At 41.3% G+C, this 21,068-nt stretch overlaps 1 protein-coding gene across 1 annotated transcript in view; it reads right to left on the minus strand.

The window, feature by feature from the left end:
- The window catches only part of NAMPT (nicotinamide phosphoribosyltransferase), a 33,434-nt gene extending 23,496 nt beyond the window's left edge, over positions 1-9,938 (minus strand). Inside the window, exons 1-2 of the mRNA XM_044423332.1 lie at positions 9,720-9,938; positions 234-390 (exon numbers count right to left, since the gene is read on the minus strand). Of these exons, the coding sequence (XP_044279267.1) occupies positions 234-390; positions 9,720-9,779 (217 nt within the window). The 5' untranslated portion in view covers positions 9,780-9,938. The remainder of the gene's footprint in view (positions 1-233; positions 391-9,719) is intronic.
- Between the last annotated feature and the right edge of the window lie 11,130 nt (positions 9,939-21,068).

A 21,068-nucleotide genomic window follows, 5' to 3' on the forward strand; every position in this document is an offset into this window, starting at 1 on the left:
ATGATTTCTCTGAGACAGCAATTTTCATGCAAGACACATTTAGGTAACTGGGAGCAATTAATTCAGAAGTTAGAATAGTTCCATAGTGCATTACAATTTAAAAATCTTTTTCTGTTATCGTGGATGCATAGATTGAATTAAAACAGTTTTAAACCTATTCCTACCAAATAGTTCAGCAAAAAAGTATGGAATGTTTTTACAAGTAATACATTTTAAATTGTATTCTTAAATACCTTTTAAATATTTATTAAGAATGTACTGCAACCCGTAAAAAACAGTTTCCTCATATTTCACCTTCCTGAATTTGGAGTTCTCAGTCTTCTTTTCACGACATTCAAAGTAGGAATACACCTTGCTTGTATTGGGTGGATATTGTTTATAATGTGTCACCTACAATAAGAAAACATGAGTGAGCAAACATTTTACCATATACCAAAATGTAGTTAACCAAAGTAAGCAGTAGCAGTTCCACATATATTTCCAGCTAAGATCAATTTCATCCTTTAGCCTCCAGCTCAGCCTGGCAAACTTGACAGTGCTCAACTTTTCCTAGATGTGGAAAACAAGGAGCATTTCTCTTGCTGCTAGCGTATAGAACAGGCAATTAATTTCTGACTAGTTCAGCTCTCTCACTAGTTTCCAGCTGCCCAAGCAACACTGCCCTTTTATTGTACCAATTTAACATGTGGCTTCTTCACAGCAACCTTTCCACAATTGAGAAGTGAAACTGACCAGGATTCTGAACAAATGTGAAAAGTGACAGGTTGGGTCAATTTTCACTCAGCGTCTCTGTCAGATCTAGCAGCAGCATCCCTTTAGAGATGAAGCCATAGTTTCAGCGGTCTCCAGGATTATTTCTGCCCTTCCTACAGATAACACAAATTTTGCATGCTAACGCTTATTTTCTTGGAGCGTGTATATGACCACAACAGTCATCACCATGTACAGTCATGTATTTCTTATTTGCACTGAAAGCCTAGAAAGCTTTGCCTTGTCTGTAAACAAGCTCCTTTTAGACCTCACCTGTCCATCATTTGTTTCTTGGCAATATTAAATGGCAATGTTACACATACGAGCTACATATAAGTGGGGTGGAGGTGGGGGTAAGATGCAAACTAAATGTATTTTCCCCATTACAGGAAAATGGAAATAAAATGATATTGTTTGAGTTGGACAGGTCTATATGTTACAAGTAAAGTAAAATTGCAGGAAAAATGACCAAAAAGAGCTTACAAAGAAAACTATATTTTTGGTTGATAATTTGACCAAAACAGTTTTCAGTAATAACTTTTATATTGGCACATTCTCCTAATGTAAGTTTATATAATTAAAAATGGGATAATTTTACACAGAGAACATGAATCTGACAGCATCTCTTCAGGGAAAGTTTTCCAAGCTTATTTAAAATATGAATTTCTGACATTTTCAAGATAAAAGCATTTGATTTTTCCCTTACCTGAAAAACTAAAACTGTTGATTAAACGTTTTTTTTTAAGTCAAAATTTCCTTTCCACCACTTAACGCTTTTTAATTTTTGCATCTCTCTCAGCTTGGGCAATGAATTAGACTGGTCAGTTTCACTCTCTGTTTCTGATACACCAGCACAATGCTGTAGTGTTTGGATTTCCAACACTGCAAGGGAATGTTTGATAAGGGTCAAAAAATCAAAATACCAAAAAAAATTCAATCAGATTTTTAGGTCTAAAAATCCTAAACTCTGAGTTCAATCTGTATTGTAATGAATAATCATCTTTATATAAACAAACTACTCAAAATAGTACTGGTAAATTTTGTGTTTTATCTGCACTGGCTCAGACCTAAATGCAGGGCACAAATATATGATTTATTAATAGGTTGGATAACTCTTCTAATTCTTGTCAGTCAACTTGAATGGAAGCATGTGGAGAAAACATTGGCTGTTAAATTGCAGTCCACTAGCCAACACAGTATATGCCAGCAATGTACATCTCTGTTCCAAATGCAAGTAGTAGTACATTACATTTCTTTCCTGCCTTTTTTTTCTCTTGTGAGGAACTGAAGGCAGCTTACATTTTTATCCTGACAACAACAACCCTGTGTGCTAGTTAAGCCTAAGAGGAAGGGAATGACTGGCCCAAAATCATCCCTTGAGCTTCATGGCCAAGTGAAAGACTAGGATTCAGATCTCTCGGGCCCCTAGTCCAATACTCTTAACTGTCATATAACAAAGGCCCTAAATCAATGCTGTCCAGAAAGGACAAACTATTATTCTGTTTCTGTTCTCTTTTTAAATCTATTCTGTGCAATCTTCTTATTGCTTCTTTAATGCCCCATTTGAAATTATAATCATTCTTCTGCCCACATAAGCTAGATATTATATGTTTCCTTATTATGTTTTCTCCTAATGAATATGTCAAAAGACACTTGCCTTTTGTTGTTCACCACATTATATGTTTGCTTTAAAGACAGAATTTTGAGATCCCAAGTAAGATTTTAAGTTTCAATTTAGGGGGTATGGTTTCCTGATCCAATAGCATTATAAATCATTTGTAGAGCTGAATTCTGAATTTATATAAACTATGTATAGACCTCTAGAACAGCTTATTAGTGGAAATAGCCAAGACAAATGTTCAACGACACTGCAAAATAAAAGTCACTTCTTTGAGAAGAACTATTTAAATCAGTACTCAAGTTTCTGAATTAGATGGTTTCAATGCAGAATTAGCAGCACAACAGATGAAGGATTTAGTGTCTAGTTTATTTGAAAAGAGATTCTTTCAGTTTGACATGCCATGCCAAATTATTAATAATATACAGCTTAACTATCAGTACATACATTAATTGTAAGTACAGTACTACATGCCGATTGGTTGGATTAACCAAGAGTAAGATTGGAGGAATGTTCTTATACATATTGAGAAATTAAGGACCAACTGCAGCACCAGTCCATTTGTTCATTTCCTTTGAATTAAATAATTTCTTCTGATCACTAAAGCCTCCATGTTAATAGGAAAAGAAGACAAGCAAGGTGTTTCACTAGCATTTTCCAGCTAATGCTAGGTCACTCCAAACTATGTATCTTTGTTGGCCTACACATAAAAACAATTATCCACAATTATATAATTCAGAGAATTGATTTGTTTTGAACTTGATATGGAGTGATGTTTGAAATGCATTTGAAAGCTGTAATTAGTGCATAACAGTATGTTAAACTGGGACTGGCTGCCCTGAATTTAATACTAATTTTGTATGTGCCACAATGGCAATTCCTTAATTTTGGGCACCACACAAGATATTAGTTTTAACTTTGAAACAGCCTGAACACTGCAATCTCCCATTTGATATAATGGTCAAGGGGGACCTGCTTCGAGTAGTAAAACTATCATAGCAGGAGCAAATCTTCCACAGCAGCAACTCAAATTCTGCAGCTCTCTCATCCCAGAGAAACTCAGACAAGCAATATCTTTGCTTGCTTTTCTAAGACAAGCAAAAATATTGTGTAAGGGTTTTATTTATTTTTTTATTTCGCTCCAGTGGAAGCTTACCATACCCTGGTTAAGCACTTGGTAAATTATAAAAAAAATATAATGAAGCAGAACCCCTGTATCCACTGGCTAGGTCACTGCAGTTTCACACAGCCACATTGGACCTCTGGTCCAAAAGAGAAATTATAAAGTGCTGTAAAGCGCCTAAGCCATGAAGTGTTTCCTTTAAGTGAAAATACTTGTGCTAACAGGGAAAGAAAAAAATTGTATGTTGAGGTTGCTAGAATGCGTGGTAAGAATGAATCTTTTGTCCATGAAATTATGAAAAAAGAAATGTATATGTACAGTATATAGTGTTTGCTACTATCCACAGTTTCAGTCATCTGTTGGGGGCTGGGAACCGATCCTCGTGGATACAGGGGTCCCACTGTATTGTCACAATTGTTGAAAGCACTTAAATTTGGGGATCCTTTCTTTTAAACATTAAGCAACTTGCAGAAAAACTATGAAGTGCTGGTTCTTCCTTCAAATCCTATTCCAAAATCCGTCATTCACCCCACAAACCCCTATTGCCTCTCCAATATAAAAATCTAGGTTGTATACATCAATGTATCTTTGTTTACTCTCACATGCTCTATTTGGTTCTATGTACTGATACATGTCTCCAGGCTAAGAAAACAGCTGTCCCTGTTTCGCCTTGGGGATGTTTGGAATACTTTTTAAGACTGGGTTTATTTTTATCCATGATGAACCACATTGCCCACAGGCACTATTTTGAATATGCAGGCTCCAGCTTGCATGTTCAGTTCTGATTCATGTCATACAAACCTGGAAAGCATGAGTTATGAGAGGGTTGTTTAACCCTTACATAACCCACACTCCCCAGCTTCACATATGACAACCCCCAAATAAGGACTGTATATTCAAAACGGTGTCCACCCCTCCTTACCTCACACACACTACTATCTCACCATGAGTTAAATAATCCTCAATAGATTACCATTGAGATTACCATAATAGATTATCCCTAAGACTTTCTCTACTTCTGTTTTCTACCAGTCAATGAATCTCTGAGGATGGGAGACAGTTTTGAGTACACAGTACTATGTCCTAGTGCAAAAACACCAGTTCCCAATGAAAAACTCTGATTTTAAAGGGAACCACAAAGGAAGCTAGAAAGCAGAAGTGAAGTGCACTCTTGAATTCTACTGAGGAGCTAGAGGCTTGAGACATAAAAGTGCAAAATGTGTGCCTGAATGGGAAGTAAAAGGGGAGATGAGGACTTTGCCATAAAGGTGATGTAAATTTCCCCAAAACATGTTTTTGTAGCAAAAACTCCCTTGCATTGTTTTCTTTTGACAGCTGTCAAGAGAAACCAAAAGGGGCACAGGCATTTGCAGCCTCTTTTGGACAATGTCCAGGACTGGTACCTGCTGCCCACTGGCACTCCCCTGGCACTGCTGCCACTGAGGTATCAAAGGGCAGAGGATGTGTTGTAATTGAACTACAGGTGGTTGCTGGACTGTGGGTTATGTTACAAGCCATGGCTTGTCAAGAACAACCAACCAATAAACAGAACCCATGGTTTGTGGTTAGGCTGGGAACTATTGAGTTATTCACCATAGTTTATTATCTTGGCTGAATTCAGACATCAACATAACCCACAATTTCAACAGCCCACAAAAAGCTTGCACATTTTTAGGAGCTTTTGAACAGATATGGACTTTGCAACTTTAAAAATGCTTGGTGTTAAGATACTTTATGGGGATATGTCTTGACCAGTGCATATCAGTGTAAATCAGGGATAGATGAATCTGCCTATTTCTGTTTTATGACATTTGCAGATGTATTTACTGCTCTACTCCATTTCCACATTATCAATGACATAAAAGATATGCATGAAACTTCTCATTTAAAAATCTGAATATATTTAATTATTAAATTTGCATGTTAGCCCTGGAGATGGTTGATTTGGTAAGTAAATATTAGAACTCAGGGGTCAGATACCCAAGCATCCCTAATGTATATATACACACAGAAAAATATGTCAAAGCATTAGTTCAGTTCCAACCTCCAGTTGCAAATTGCCTCTCCATTACAGTAAATGCTGCTTATTATGTTTTAGCTGTACTCTTATATTACAAATAAAATCAGATCCATTATGAGGTTAAACTAGGTGTATTACTACAAACTTATACTTAGTTCACTAGCATACTTGCTTCAAAAGCCAGCCTAGTACAAGTTATTGCAAAGCAAATCACTGTAACACACAGCAGCAAGAAGAAACTTTTGCAAAGTATATTAATAATAAATTGCATTTCACTCCTCCCCTCATATTTGGAGGCGACCAAGAACTACACAAAGGCAAGTGAGCGGGCTATAGAAAGCCTGAATCACTCTGTCCCTTTCCACTAGTGTACATAGTAGAAGTACACTTTTTGTTTGTCTGCTAAGAGGCTAGTACCTTGTGTTACCAGTGTGGTATAGTGGTTAAGAGCATGGGACTGGGACTCAGAGGATCTGGGTTCTAGTCCCTGCTCAGCCATGGAGCCAGCTGGGTGACTTTGGGACAGTCACAGACTCTCAGCCCAACCTACCTCACAGGGTTGTTGTTGTGGGTATAAGATGGAGGAGGAGAGATGATGTAAGCTGCCTTGAGCCCTTTGTAGGAAAAAGGATATACATCGCAATATAAATAAATAAAAATAAATGCTGGCTACAGAAGGAGCAGGCCTTGCTCTTGCTCCAGAGCCAGTATGGAACCGCTTAGCTCCTTTCCAACTAGAATGTGAGGTGGTGGGGAAAGACTAACAACCTAGTGAGATTCTTCACAAATCTACCTGAAAGGATGGCATGTTGTAAGAACATGGGTCTTATATGCAAGATTGCTCCTGTTTCCATCTATCAAGTGGTGCAGTATGGACACTAAAGGTGTTAAATAAATCAGTATTGAGGATCCACTGCAAGACAGTGACAGGAATTAGCACTGAACACATCATAAAACACAGCCACTAGTTTCATGCAAATGTTTTGGGTTGTTATCTGGTTGAGTGTTTAGACAATTGGGGTTTGGTGTGTATGTGTGTGTGGGTTCTGACTGTGCTAACTATGCTGTCAAGCAAGTTACTTAATTTTATTTTTAAGAGATAAATGTTATCCTTCAATCCCAGAATAGTCACTCTGTTAATTAACATGATATTAAAACCATGTAAGAAAAATATTTAATAGTAAATACAAAAATAAGAACAGAATTAAAACCACAAGAAAAACCACTGTAACTAAGAAAACAAAGTCCTCCCAAGTTAGCTTTCTGACTTCTCCCAAACGCAATCTGAACTTCCAACATTCTCATCAAATATTCTCAAAATAATAGCTGAGAGGCTGTGGTATGGATCAGCAAGTCAGTGGTTCAAATCTTGTTTGCACCAAGAACTCTCCAGATAGCCTGAGATGAACCACTTTTTCCTCTGTAGGGGGCAATGTTGAATTAAATTGCTGGTTTACAACTACATAACATGCATGAAGCATTTTGAGTAATTGAAAGCACCAGATAAAGCTTAAGATGATTTATTATAGTAACTGAAGTGTTTCCACTCACTATTGATTGACAGAAGTATATTGGACAAATATGGTGTTGTTTCTTCTATTATTTAACAGGAAAATTTCAAAATATATCAGAGATAGAAGAAAAATAATTGCCACATAAGTATGAAGGTCTTACCAATTAGACTGGTGATTATATTTATGTTTTAACAGCTAGATTATGTTTTAACTCTAACAGGAAGGTCCACCCACAAAGAACTTCGCCTCACTGGCACAGCACATCCTTTGTCTTAAGAAGATGCCAGGTTCAATTTCCAGCAACTCCAGAAGGGCTCAAAAAGGTCTCCTGTTCAAAAGCCCTGGAGTACTGCTGCTAGTCAATGTAGAGAACACCGAACTAGTTGCACGGAAAGTCAGAACTGGTACAAGAGCAGCTTCCTATATTAACTTTAAAATCTAAGAGCATCACATTTTGCATGGACTAAGCTTTCATGAGGATTTCCTATCATGGCTACTATTGTAAAAACTAGACTTTGTTATTACTATGTTGAGTTTTAAACACAAGTTACCTGTGCTTGACCTGGGATAGATATGCATAGAATTGCTCATTCCCATACTGAAATGGATGGGATAGATAAGTGTTTGATTCTGGCTGGATTGTGCCTGAAGTGCTTAGTAAACTGGTACATGCTAATATTATAACAGCTACAACAGACACAGCAGGTGAATCACAGCAAGACTAGCACAGAACAGCTTTTGGGATTTTGCAATTTAAAGGCACAGCTTTTAAGTAAAGAACTTTGGCTGTGATATCCCTGGAACACAACTTTCCCCTGTATTTTCCTTGAAATCAGTGGGACTATATATTGCATGCTTTCATAATCAGTAGTTGCAGGAACAGTATGACTGGTCTGAATTGTTTGAGGATCTTATTGGCATCAGAAATGGCTTCATAACACTACTGCCAACTAGCATATCCAGCTCCAAGCATTTCAAAAGCAGTAACAGTGTGGGGGAATTAAAATTTGGAGACCACTATAGAAGCAATTACAATTCAAACATTTAAACAGAATTGAAGTTTTAGTAAGAAACTTCACACTTAAAAACAGCTATCTAGCCAGTGGGAGTCCAACCAAAAGCTCTGTGATTAAAAACCTATTGGGAGAGATTATCTGCCTTCACCCATTATTAAAATCTGATTTCCTTGTTTTGGTGGCCCTCCAGATGCTTTGGCCTCCAAATTCCATCAGCCCTAGCCAGCATAACCAGTGGCAAAAGAGAAGTTGCCCACTCCTTCTCTATACTGTCGCAAAATGTTACCCATTTTTAATGCCCAAAATGTGTACCTTTCCTGTTCAAGTTAAACAATATTTGTAACAATTAGGCGATACCAGTAGTACAGATAAGAGCTTTGAGATTTTACAGATCAGCAGATAGAGAGCAAGAACCATGCATACTTCAAACAGAATATTTATTTGCTATTTAGAAATCTCATCCTTTGGTCATCAGATACATTTTAGCCAGCTTGTCAACAAAGGATTATCTGTCCTCAAATTCATTTACATCTCCCTTTCTCATCATTAGTCAACACTTGGTACTGGTCTAGTCATTGAATGAGACAGGTGTTTCACTATTATTTCCTTGATTTCCCCTCATCATGACTGAAATAGAGAATTTGAGTGCCTACATGAAAGATTAACTTGCACACCAGAGCACTACCCTGCCAGCTCCTCCCTGCCACAGGTTTCACTTTCTGTCTTGCTTATTGCCCGTGTGTACTTTTACTAGAAACTTCTGAGAGGAGAGAGACACATGAGAGACAGCTACCCTCCAAATCGCTTGCCTTACTCTCCAGCCATGTCAGTACCAGAAACCGAGTTTCCATCTTTGGGTCACATCCCACAACACGCCAAGCACTTCGTGGTCCTCCATCACAGATCAGTATCACGACCAACAAACAACACTTTACTAAAAGTGTATAGCTCTAAGTCCCAACCCGAAGCCTTCGGATCGGCCGCTTCTGCTCCAAAAGAGCAGCCGTGTTACAGCGCACTGAACGCAGACTTACTTGGAAACGGTCCCCGCCAATTTTAATGGGACCTTCTATCAATTAAGTGTTCAAAGGATTGCTGCCTCGGTCTGCCGCACCAGGAGGCTCGTGACTCTTTAAAAGCCTTGATTTACATATATTGCAGCGTGAGCTTTCGCCGGGAGGCAGTAAGCCCACTATTACCAGGTGCATGGGGTACCAAGGGTAAACTGGCTGGCCTGCTGTGACCTACTCTACCTTTTCCCCACCCCACCCCCTTCGAGCAAGTCGCTTATGGATTGGCATGGCCTGCGAGCCGTCACACACGTAGCCCCGAGCAGCCAGCGCCATGCAGCCGTCTAAGTAGGTTCCTCAGACCCCCGCCACCTCCTGGCCCGGTGCCTGAACAGGCGAATGAGCTGGCTGGGATAAAGCAGCAGGAAAGACGGGGTGGGAAGAGAATGAGGAATTAGCGGTCGCAGGAACAGCGCAGTTGTGAATCGGGGGAGAAAGCACGGAACCAGCACAGGAACCCATCAGTGCCTGCAGCCAGCCCAGCCTAAAGGTTGAGAGGCAGAGAAGGGAAGGCAAGGGGGTGCAGAAGAGAACCAGTTCCTCCCTCCCTCTCCCGCTTCAGACCCATCGTTCTTCCCGCCTGCCTCCCTTCTTCCTTCACCCCCAACCTTGTAGGAGTCAGTCGCGAGGAGGATGTTGAACTCGGCTCCCGCCGCTGCACTTTCCATGTCGTCGGATGGTTGAGAACAACGCGAGTATAACGTAGGAGGAAGGATGGGGCGGGGGAAGTATAACGCGCCAGCACCAGCCGCGGAGAGAGCGACGGAGATGGGAAGAGCACCAAAATGGGCTTCGACACTTCTCCGCTTGCCCACCGCCAAGCGCCTCGGGGCGGCTGGGGGCGGGCCCAGGACGTCACGGAGGGCCGGCCGCAGTCTCGTCCCCGCCCTTGATTGGCTGCCAGACCCTAAACTGCGGGGGGGAGGGACGAAGAGCTAGGGCTTGTGAGGTCACTAGGAGGAGGACCCTCGGCGTATTCGTCAATTGGTTCGTATCCCAGCCGCGGAGAAAGAAGGCCAGTGACGTCACACAAAAAGAAAGGCGCGCACTCCTGCGCGTGCCCTCTCTAAGCTCGCTTCGTATCTCCCCCTAGGAACGAAAAGGAGGTGGAGTTGAGGAATTGACGTCACAGGAGCTGACGCCTCTCTTTGCTCGCGCTTATTGGATGGGATGGTTTGGCAGGCGAGTGGAGTTGAAGGGGGGCAGGACGGGAGGGGGAAAGGGCGTGACGGGGAGCTCGGCAAGCATGGCGCTGCTTTAAGGAATAGGGCGCATGCGCTGGAAACGGGCTGGGCTCCGCTTTCGATTCTCTGTTCCTGGGGCGAACGTAGTCGGTGGTGCGAAGGGCATTGGCCATGCGAAGCGATCTCTCATGAAGGATCTCCCACGCATGGCGAATGAGGGGGTGGGGTTTTTTTCCGAAATCACAGCCGGAACGCGCAATTCCGGCTTGATCTGAACACGTGTAGTATTCAGAACTTCATCCCTCTGATTTAATGGCACTTTTTTTTGGGACCCGGGTTGGAATCGGCGATCCGGTGGGGGTTTTTAAAAAAACAAAAGGAGGTTCAAAAGTGTGTAATTGCACCCGTGCCCCCCTTATTCGATAAAAATAAATCCCCAAAACATAAAAATGGATGGTATCCAGCATTGGTCTAGTAGAAGTCTTGGTCTAGTAGAAGTCTCATGCTTTTCAACACCACCCTTAAGGAGCAGTAACGTGCAGCCAGGTAATTTTAAACCAAAGTCTTGTGGGGGTGCTTTACTGTGCCTATGGATATTACTTTAGTTGTGAAGTATGAGCTAAGATTTCTCTTTCCCCTACCCTGGTCCTTCTACATTGCAGAATTGCTTCTGTTTTTCCACTGTAGAAGGGACGGACAACAGTTGAGCATGTGCCATTTCACGTTTTAAAGTTATTAAATCCTAGCACCATCGTGATCACAGAAATAAAATGGAGGGGCTTCTTTGGTCCTGCCATTCTTTAGGTAATCATTTGGAACATATGGAGAGCCTTGCTGGATCAGTCAGAGGCCCATCTAGTGCAGCATTCTGGCCCCAGAGTGGCTGGCCAGATGCTACCTGGAGGCCCAGCAGCAGACATGAATGCAACAGCACTTTCCTGCTGAACATTGCCCAGTCCAAAGCAACTGACTTCTGTAGGCCTACTGCCTCTGATATGGACCTCTCAGGTAGGCACAGTAACTAGTAATTCTCAAGTTTGTCCTTCCTGAATTTGGCTAATTCTCAAATGATCCAAGTTGGTTGTACCTGTGTCCCAGATCTGACCACTCCTACTGGAGCTGATGCATTGCCAGGACTGTGGGGTGGAGAAGAGGATGACAGCTGCGGAAAGTGTGCATCTTTGGTACCTGTAATGTCCCCTCCTGTTGGTGCAAATTGTGGTAAGGAATACCATAGTTGAACTGTTTTGTGTCACCTTAAAGCAGCCTTCCCCAAGCTTGTGCTTTCCAGGTGCAGCTCCAGCTGACATGGCCAATCATCAGTGACCATGGAGTGGGTGTTCAGCATGTCAAGAATGGTTGGGGAAGGCTGTCTTAAAGACTAACAGATTGATTGTGACATAACCTTTTGTGGCCACCTCATTAGATGCATGAGGTGTTTTCTGATGGAGGGGAGAGGAGATGGAAACAATGAGATCAGAGGGAACTGAAATGTGGAAAGTACAGAGATGATTTTCTTAACAGTGGCCATTCACAAATAGTTCTTGAGTGAAAACAAAGCCATCCATAAAAAGGGGAGGTAATTAACACATGTAGTGAGACTACATGAAATCAGACCTTTGTCCCTATTCGGTTCATGGGAGATAGAGTTGTTGAAGTGTAGAATCTCTCTTTGCAGTTCATTTTTCCAAAAATATTGCTGTTTTAATGCCACATTTGTATCTATTTATTCTGGGCATGTATTGCTCTGTTCGTCCATATACCATGGACTGGTTAAGGAGTGTATGTAATGGTAGCCAATACTAGCGATTTACCATAGCAAATATCTTTTTCTACTGATGCTGTTAAAAAGTCCCAATAAGAAGATTCAGAGATATTTAAGCATGTTCTCCTGACTTTCAAATAAATTATTGATTGCATTGTTACTGTCTTCATGCTGTGACTAAAAGGGTCTTAGTAATTTTAATTTTTAAAATGCTTGGCCCTATGGCCTCCTGGCATTGTCTGGCCCCATCTCCAAGATCCTGCAACCTTGGAGCTTCTGCCCTTGTCGCTGGTGCAGAGGGAACTGTGCTGGCTGCCTTTCTGAGGTGCCAGTTGGTGTTGCAGATGGGGAAAAGTAGTATGCTGGGGAGGCAACTGGGGTCAGTGGCTTACAGCATATCCAAACAGCGCCCCATCCAAACAGTGGCCAACAACAAAATTCAGAAGCGATTGCAACAGTAAAGTCTAGCTTTTTGTGAATTTAACACAAAATTGATTCCCTAGAAATGAGTGTTCAAGGAGTGTGTTGCCATGACTTAATTTTTCATGATACCCACAATTTGCTCTGCTGTGAGGGACTGGTAGCAGGGTCAAGCTGAAAAAGCACGTCAAAGCAAGCTAAAAATATTCTTTCACAGTCTGACATAAAATTCACAGAATATTTACAGTCTCATTGTAAGGAGAAACCATGTGAGATTTGCAGAGCTTTTAAACAAAAAGTTTCTTTTTTCAAAGCTGGACATGTTCTTTTATGTACAAAGTACACATATTTTGCATCAGGTTTCATTAACATAGGGAAGTGATTTCATTGGTTTGGAGTCTCCTCCAGCAATAAAATACCTTATTGGCCTGGTTTGCATGTAACATTAACTTTTATTTAAGCCATAGTTGGTTGCCCTACCTAGTATTTGTCAGGTGGGTGACCAACAAACTATGATTAATTTTCTCAGTCTTTGAGTTGTTTTGCTCCTTCTTTGCCTGCTCCTTTCCTGTATCTAAGCTGTAGTATTGGCATATAAGGAGGTTGAGAGGTGCTCACTTTTGCCTACCACTTCCACAACCTGACAAAAGAAATTATGAACAGCCCACAATTATGGGTTCACACATGTCAGCCTGTAGTATAAATCATCCATAATTCACTAACCAACAACAAACTCTGGGTTCTTTAATGATGGGTTGATTATGTTTAGCAAACATAATTAACAGTTAATTTAAACCATGGGTTGCCATTATATGTGAACCAGGACATTGTCTACTGCCCAGTACTAGGTCATCAGGAAAGGTGGCCATAGTATGAAAAATAATAACACTTATAATTGATACCAAGTTAATGGCTATTTCAAGTATTAAAAAGAACAATATTACAGTTTGTTGTTAAGGTAAAATAAGGCCCAGTCTTCCCCCAGAAGATAAGACTTAACAGTTCAGCACTCTGTTACTAGGGCAGTAGCAAGTATTGGCAGGGAATTTCTGCAATAAACTCCTAAATGTTTAATTTAGTCTATTTCAGTTGTGCCCATTTACTTATATATTATTCATATATGTTGACCAAATTTCTACTGAGTTTTTTCAGGCAATATATTATTCAACATTGCTTTGTTTTCTGTACTTTGAGCTATTTATATTACGGATGCATTGACCTGGTTCGCATATAACGACTGGCCATGATATAAACCTCTGCTGCATGAGCAAGACAGGGAGAGTGCACTGCCTTCTGCACACCTCTGACTTGTGTTATCCCCATTATGCACAAACTGCCCTTTTATGTAGGATAGTAATCAGCAGAAACTGAACTGTATTACTGCAGGCCCACTTCAGGCATTTGGGGTGACAAACTACTGTAGTGACCTGGCTGCGGGCTCCTGTTCTTTTGGAATACCAAGGAAAGCAGTATGCCTAGCCTAGGGTTACTTACAAGGAGGAAAGCTCTTTGGTGTGCACAAAACACAAGCCAGCAAGCTAGTGTTTAGCAGCAGTTAAACACTGTGTGAACTGGACTGTAAGGCAGGCTTCTTCTGCCAACTGGAACAGACAGTCAGTGAAGGCTGCCTTGGCAATCAGTGTCTGAACACTGAGCAAAAGACTCAGCCCAGTTGATATGGACAATCTGATTAGCAGGTCTGCTACTAGTCATTGATTAAGTTTTAATGGACAGTTGGCACTGCATACTACTGTTTACAATAAGCTTCTTGACAGCATAAGTGTGCGTGAACTCTACTTCAACCTGCTAAAAAAGGAGTGTTGGTGCAGAAAGGTGCAGTGAACAAGCTTACATTTGGGTAACTAATTAATTAGCATCCGAAGCTTGATAAGGAAGGTCTGACTGCTCTTACAGCCATCTTCATTCACTGATCCAAAAACAAACAAACAAAAAACCCCAAAAAACAAACCCAACCAAACAGCAGCGCACAAAATGGAAGCTACAGACTCAAAATGAAAGACACAGACACACAAAGGCCTACAACTACTCTATTGTATAGGAAGAAATTGAATTAAAGGAATCCTTTAATGAAGGGATGTGAATGATGGATAAAGCAACAGTGTAGGTATGAGCATGGGAAGGACTACCAGACTACAGAAAGATGGTTATTAAGTTTGCCCAGTCTTAGACTTTGGACTCAGGATTTCTGGGGATCCCATGAACATAGGAAGCCACCTTGTATTGCATCAGATGGCTGGTCCATCTAGCTTAGTACTAGCCATATGGATGAGCTGCAGCTCTCTGGGGTTTTGGGAAGGATTATTTTCCAGCCCAACTTGACAGTAGACAGGCATTGACAGTTTGCATGCAAAGCATGTGCTCTGCCACTGTGTATCGCTCTTATGACTGAAAATGAAAGACAGCATGATAGCATTTTGAGAACCATAGTTTTGAAATGCTTCTAAGCTGAATAATCTCATCCAAGAGTCCTTCGGTACCTTAGATATTAACAAACATGTTATGGCATCATTATTATTCTAAAACAAAACTAATCCTGGCAAGAATTTCACCCAGTTTATACACTGTACATTAATGATTCTTAGACATGATAGATTTAAAATTTTAAATATACAAATAGATTTTCTACAATGTGAAATGTTTCAGTATAAAATCCTAGCTTTGGTCACAACTAGGAGGAAGAATACTACTTATAAGCTGAACCGTGACTGATCAAGAACTGTCCAGACTACAGTGGGCAAACACAGATTAATGATGAGCATGTCGTGCAAAGTTGGACATTTTCTGTAAGGTGGCGTGGGGTGGCTTGTTCATGGGCAACAAGCCATCCTAAACAACCTATGTTGGACCCATGAGGGGCTGTGATGATGTCAGAACCCATTGTTGCTCTAGGGAAGCAGATAGCAAGCAATTTAGCAAGTACGGAAGAAACACTTCTGTCCCTGTCAAAAAACCAAAACAAAGAAACTGATTAACCCTGTCAAAAACCCAATTTTAAAGAAAGCCTATGTTCCTGTAAAAGGGGTGGCTCATACTTGTTTACCTTCCCAAGCACCTAGAGACTCAGACAAGGGTGGAAAGGCTGTAAGACACTGAGTCAAAAATAGGGATCTTGCCAAGAAGGCAGTGATCTATTGACCGCCCCCCCCCAGACCTCCCCACAGCTGCCCTTCCTAGCTTTGAAAACTATGTTTGTAGACAAAACTTCCAGATATGAAGAATTCACCAGAACTCATTATTTCTTAACTCAGTCTTAGGTAAGACAGACAAGTGAGGCAAGCAAGTGAGCAACACACACACCTGTTGAAGTAAACAACTGCTTTGCTCTGCTTTATTTTATTTTACTTCATGCATTTATAAGCTTTATAGTCTCCCTTTGAAGAGAAAACTTTAGAATCAGACTGATTAAATTGGACTTATTTAGGCTACTTTAAAGAATATGTAGCAAGTTGTCAGTTATTTAGTTTATAATATGCTTACTATGGTGAAAGGTGTTATTTTGGTTTTTTTCAATAGATGTCAAAAATGTTCTGTTTATCTACCTATAGCAGAAAATAAGTGTTTTAGAACTAGGGATAAAAAGGGATAAAATCTGCCAAGGACTCTTTGACATTAGTGACATTTTCCCATTGAGTTATTGTTGACCACACATACTAAATAAGCAGTATCAGAATCTTCATTCAGACTTAAGTACCATTATGATGCAGATGAAGAGCTACAGTGTGCCACATGTTCCTGGTGATAGGAAGGTACCCTGCTTAGGCTCCCAAGCTGTTTTGGACTTCAGCATGCTAGCAGGAACTGATAGGAGTTGACATCTAAAACGTCTGGAGCTGGAAAGCATATGCTCCCCATTGATTCAGAGATATGACTATTTCTTCCATGACTATTTTGTGTCTTTTAAACTACATTTTTTAAATAAAGGTTCAGCCATTTTTTCCAAAATTCTCTCCTACCTATAGGGATAAAAGGGAGATGTTGCTGCACGTTTAGGTGGCCATTTACACAAAAGCATCTGTTTGCGCCAGTGACAGAAACCTTTTCTGTTCAGTTGTTTGATGTGGCTACAGAGAAATCAAAGCCAAAAAGATTAAAATACTCGGAAAGCAGCAGTGCTAGAACTCACTTAATGCAAAATGCTGCACATGAAGAATCCCTAGAGGTGTTCTTTTTTAACACTTGCATCACAACTTTATAAATAGCAATTTGTTCTTTAGTTATCCACATATAACCTCTTGGGCAATGATCCAAAGAGTCACTTCAGCTCTACAGATGTCATATGTATCAGGGCATTCCACTTTTTTGAATTGCACCCCTAAAAACAAGTTTTTGTGCTGCCATGGAAACTGTTTGGGGGATTCTTTACTGAGTTTCCAGTGTGCATTATCAAGAAGCCTGGAGAACTTGGGCAGCAATCTTATGCATCTTTACCTGGGAGTAAGCTGTACTGATCACAGTGGGATTACTTTGGAGTAAACTCGCTAGGATTGAACTGGTGTGCAGTCCTCAGGAATATAACCTAGGATCACTGCTGATGGATCAGAGAGTTGTCACCCATGTGACATCATTTTGTGCACATGGCAGGAAGCTGCAGCCTTTCCCAAGAGTCCTTGTATGACATGGATTTCCAAGCACAGATTGGTCAGTCCTACTTTGCATCTTTAGATGTATCCTTTTAAAAGCCTGGTATAATATGTGAAGGGCTGGAGAGAGGATTGCAAGGAATTTAATAGTCCCCGTGGCACCTTTGGGAGAATACTTCACACACAACAGAAAACTGAACTGTGCATATGTTTTAATTTCAAATAATCTGGTCAGTATCTTTTAGAGCATCTGTAATACATATATAAGTATTATATTGTTCAAAAAAGCAGCATCAGTTAAAGAGTGGCTAATGGAATGTCTTGAATGGGAAATGGGTAAATTAACTGAAGCAACAGATCAGAAGAATGCTACTCAACAAGTATGGAATGTTACTGAAAAATGGACAGCAATTATAGATTATTGAAATACATATTAATACATATTACATAAGCACTGATGTTTGGGATTGAGTGAGCTGTCTGAATCTTGAATGCTCCTGCTACATAACCCAGGAACACCCTAAGCACAAGAATAAAGCATGGGTTTAAAGTCTGGGATGTCTCTCCCTCAGCAATGTTAGAGAGTTCTGTTGGACGATTGATTTGTGCAATATAAATCTAATAATAAATAATAAAACAATGTGGAATCCTTGGCTGACATGTCACTGGCCTCACAGAACAGGAAAGCACAGTGATTGCATTTCCCTGTGGGAACATGTTCAACAATCACCATTATGAATATTTGGGGTGTATCGTGGAGTACACTATGGCTTCTTGTTACATGCAAACCCAACAAGATACATAGTAGAGGTGATTGTCAAGCCACCTGCCACCCTAAAACAGCCCATGATTTCTAGGTGGCTTGTCAACTACCATCCTCACCAGGTTTACATGTACTGTGAAGTCACCACAGTGGAAGCTTGGATTGGCAAGCAAGAACATGCAGTTCCCACAACGCACCATTTCTCATCAGCAACAGTGGGCTGCAGTGATCATGCAATTGGGAAACTAAGAACAACCCAGGGATGGAGTGTTTCTGTGTTGTTTAGCATAACAATTGTAGGGAAACAGTCTGGAGCTAGCATGTCCTAAACCATGCACAGTCTTACTATCCAGTACTGGTCTGTTCGTCACATGTAAACCAGGTCATTGTGATTATATACAGCTTGCTTGGACTTTTTTTTTGGCCTAATGAACAATATCATCTCTTGTATAGTCATACCTGTTCAATAAATCTATGTTAAGGCAAAAACAAAAAAAAACAGGCAGCATGCTATGGAAGTGTTGGAGGATATGAGGACACAGTAGGTTGTCAGGCTTGACACTCAAGCTACAACCCAGCAGCTGTTCACAGGAAAGAGGCTCACAGTAGGGGCACAACCTTTAATCTGTCATATCACCTGCCTCCACCTTGCGCCCTCTCAGGCGCTCCAAGTTCTAGTCCCTGCTCAGCCATGGAGCTTACTGGTTGATGTTGGACCAATCACAGGCTCTCAGCCTAACCTACCTCACAGGGTTGTTCAGAAGAGGAGAATTATGTAAGCCACCTTGGCTTCCTTGGAAGGAAAAAAGGTGGGGTATTAATTTAATATAATAATGTGTTGGGCTGCAACACTCCTCAAACCCAATCAGCATAAACAAAGCTGGCATGTTGTGATAGTAACTGCAGCAAGCCAGATTTGGAGGACACCAGGTTGAAGAAGGGCGATTTAGATTTGTTTTAAAACTTTTCTGATAACTAAAGAGGCACGCACACATGCACACACGCACCCCCAGTTAATCAGGCAGCACATTTCTTCTCCCCACCCTGCAAGTAAAAACTGTAGGTGGTAGGCAGGCATCATCTTAGAAGAAGCATCCCCACTTCAAGCAGGAGGAAATGCCTCTCCTAAGAGTGTCTATGTCCACCCTGCACCATTTGAAAACAAAGTAAGTTTATTTTTTCCAACCCTTTTCAGATACAGAATTGATTAATCTGTTAAACCTCATACAGTCAGGGTGCACATCTATACATACTTAGACAGGAAAAAAGTTACTTAGACATGCACATTACTGCAACCTTTGGGAGCAATCCTGTGGCCTCTCAACATGGTCTGGAGGAGCAACAGGATTATTTGGAGCCTCAAATCCAAGGTCCCCCAACGGTGGACCTGGGGCTGCAACTGCGGAGCCACTGTCCTGTCTGCCTCACAGCCAGTATGGACAGAACCACACCAGCTGCATTGCCAAGACCAGAAATGCAAAGAGCACCTTAGCCTTTTGCCCTCCTGCTCTGCAGTGCCTCATCTAGATGGCTGAAAACATACAGGGCATGAGTCATGGGACAATAGGTATGACCCCTGCCTCCTCACACCCTCCATGGGATGCAGATAAGCCTTCCTGTTCAGAGGCTGGCATGTGTTGGGGGCAGAGGACATTGGGCCATCCCCTCCAGGACACAGATTCCTTTAACTGAACACCAGGCAGTGTGCACAGTTGCATGCATGGCCACCATGTGCCCATCAGAGGGCTGGGTGACAGCTGTAACTGTCAAGCCATTCAGCCACTGGAACTGAATGAGCAGCCCTGAGTGCTGGAGCCCACCCACTGGAACTGTACATGGACCACCACTTTGCACTCATGCTTCTGAATCCATGTGCAGAAACCCACTTTGGCACATTAATTATCCTTGCTGGATTGTGGTACTTGCCTGTGTGTTTGCAGTACTGGGGGGGGGGGATGCTTTATTGCATGAAGATTGGGAGCCTTCAGCAATTACCAGATTCTACATAATTGCATACAAAATATTAAGGTCAATTTAGTCATCTAACTAACTTGCAACAAGAAGCCATCTGAGATTGTTAATTCATACTACTTTCCTACAGCTTCTCAATGCTATCACTCAGCCGGGCTCTGCAAACAGACTAATTCAAACGGATATCTACACACTTGCACAAACAGCAGTGATATGTAACTTCTAATCTCTCCCAGCCATTCTCAGCCATTAGTGTGCATGAATTTCATGTACGTAGCACTCATGTTCAGTGCAAGAAGTACTCGCTTGGGCTGAAGCTCAACAAAGGGAACACCTTGCATTTGGGAATGATGGCGGCGGGGGGGTGGGGGAGAGAATAAATGGAACCAGTGCTTTTTTTGTCATAGAACGCACCGGTCACCTTTTTTCGATGGATTTTCCAAGTTTTAAAAGTAACTTTTGAAAATTTGATGTTTGGTCCATGTGGATTCGAATCGCCCTGTCAAGCGTAGCAGGTCGGCGTCAAAATCATTAAAATGGTGCACGCAGGCTGCTTGTGTGCCGAGTCCAATGCATGTGTACTTTGTCCGCGCTGGTTGTGATGGCGCTGTTCGGCTTGTGGCACTGCTCGGCTTGTGATTGGTCATGTGGTTGCGCACTGAGCTTACTGCAGGTGGCAACCGTTATGTTTCATTACACAACTGACCTGTGTGGGTGTGTGTACAGTGATTGACTACGTGTGAAAGGTAAATAATTTCATGAGTTCCGGCACCTTTTTTCTTACAAAAAAAGCACTGAATGGAACTATATCAAAATGTCTGTCATATCACTTCTGCCACAAATGTATGTAATAAAGGTTGTTGGACAGTTGGCTGTCTCTTGAGTGCATCATCAAGTTCTGACCTGCAAGCTCTGAGGGAGCCATTAAAGATGAGGCATCGCAGAGTTTTTGTTTTTAACCTCTAACAGAATGTGTATGGTTCAAAGGGAAGCCCTTTTTGTTGATTTCGAATCCTACTGATGGAAAAATTGGGTAAATTTCTCACTGAAATCAGTGGGTCATCAAAATGTTTTCCTTTGAATTGTGCACAGCACTTTTTGTTCACACATTCAGCTGGGAAACATCAAGTCTTGTACAGCAACTGACTTCCACACAAACATGAATTGTGTCTTCTTGAAGTAAATGAGGCTGTACATTGGATTGGACCCAGATTTCTGGGAATCCAAATTTAGAAAACAGACTGGATCAGTAT

The sequence above is a fragment of the Varanus komodoensis genome, unplaced genomic scaffold, assembly GCF_004798865.1.
Source record: "Varanus komodoensis strain SLA01 unplaced genomic scaffold, ASM479886v1 scaffold13_3, whole genome shotgun sequence".
Lineage (NCBI taxonomy): Eukaryota > Metazoa > Chordata > Lepidosauria > Squamata > Varanidae > Varanus > Varanus komodoensis.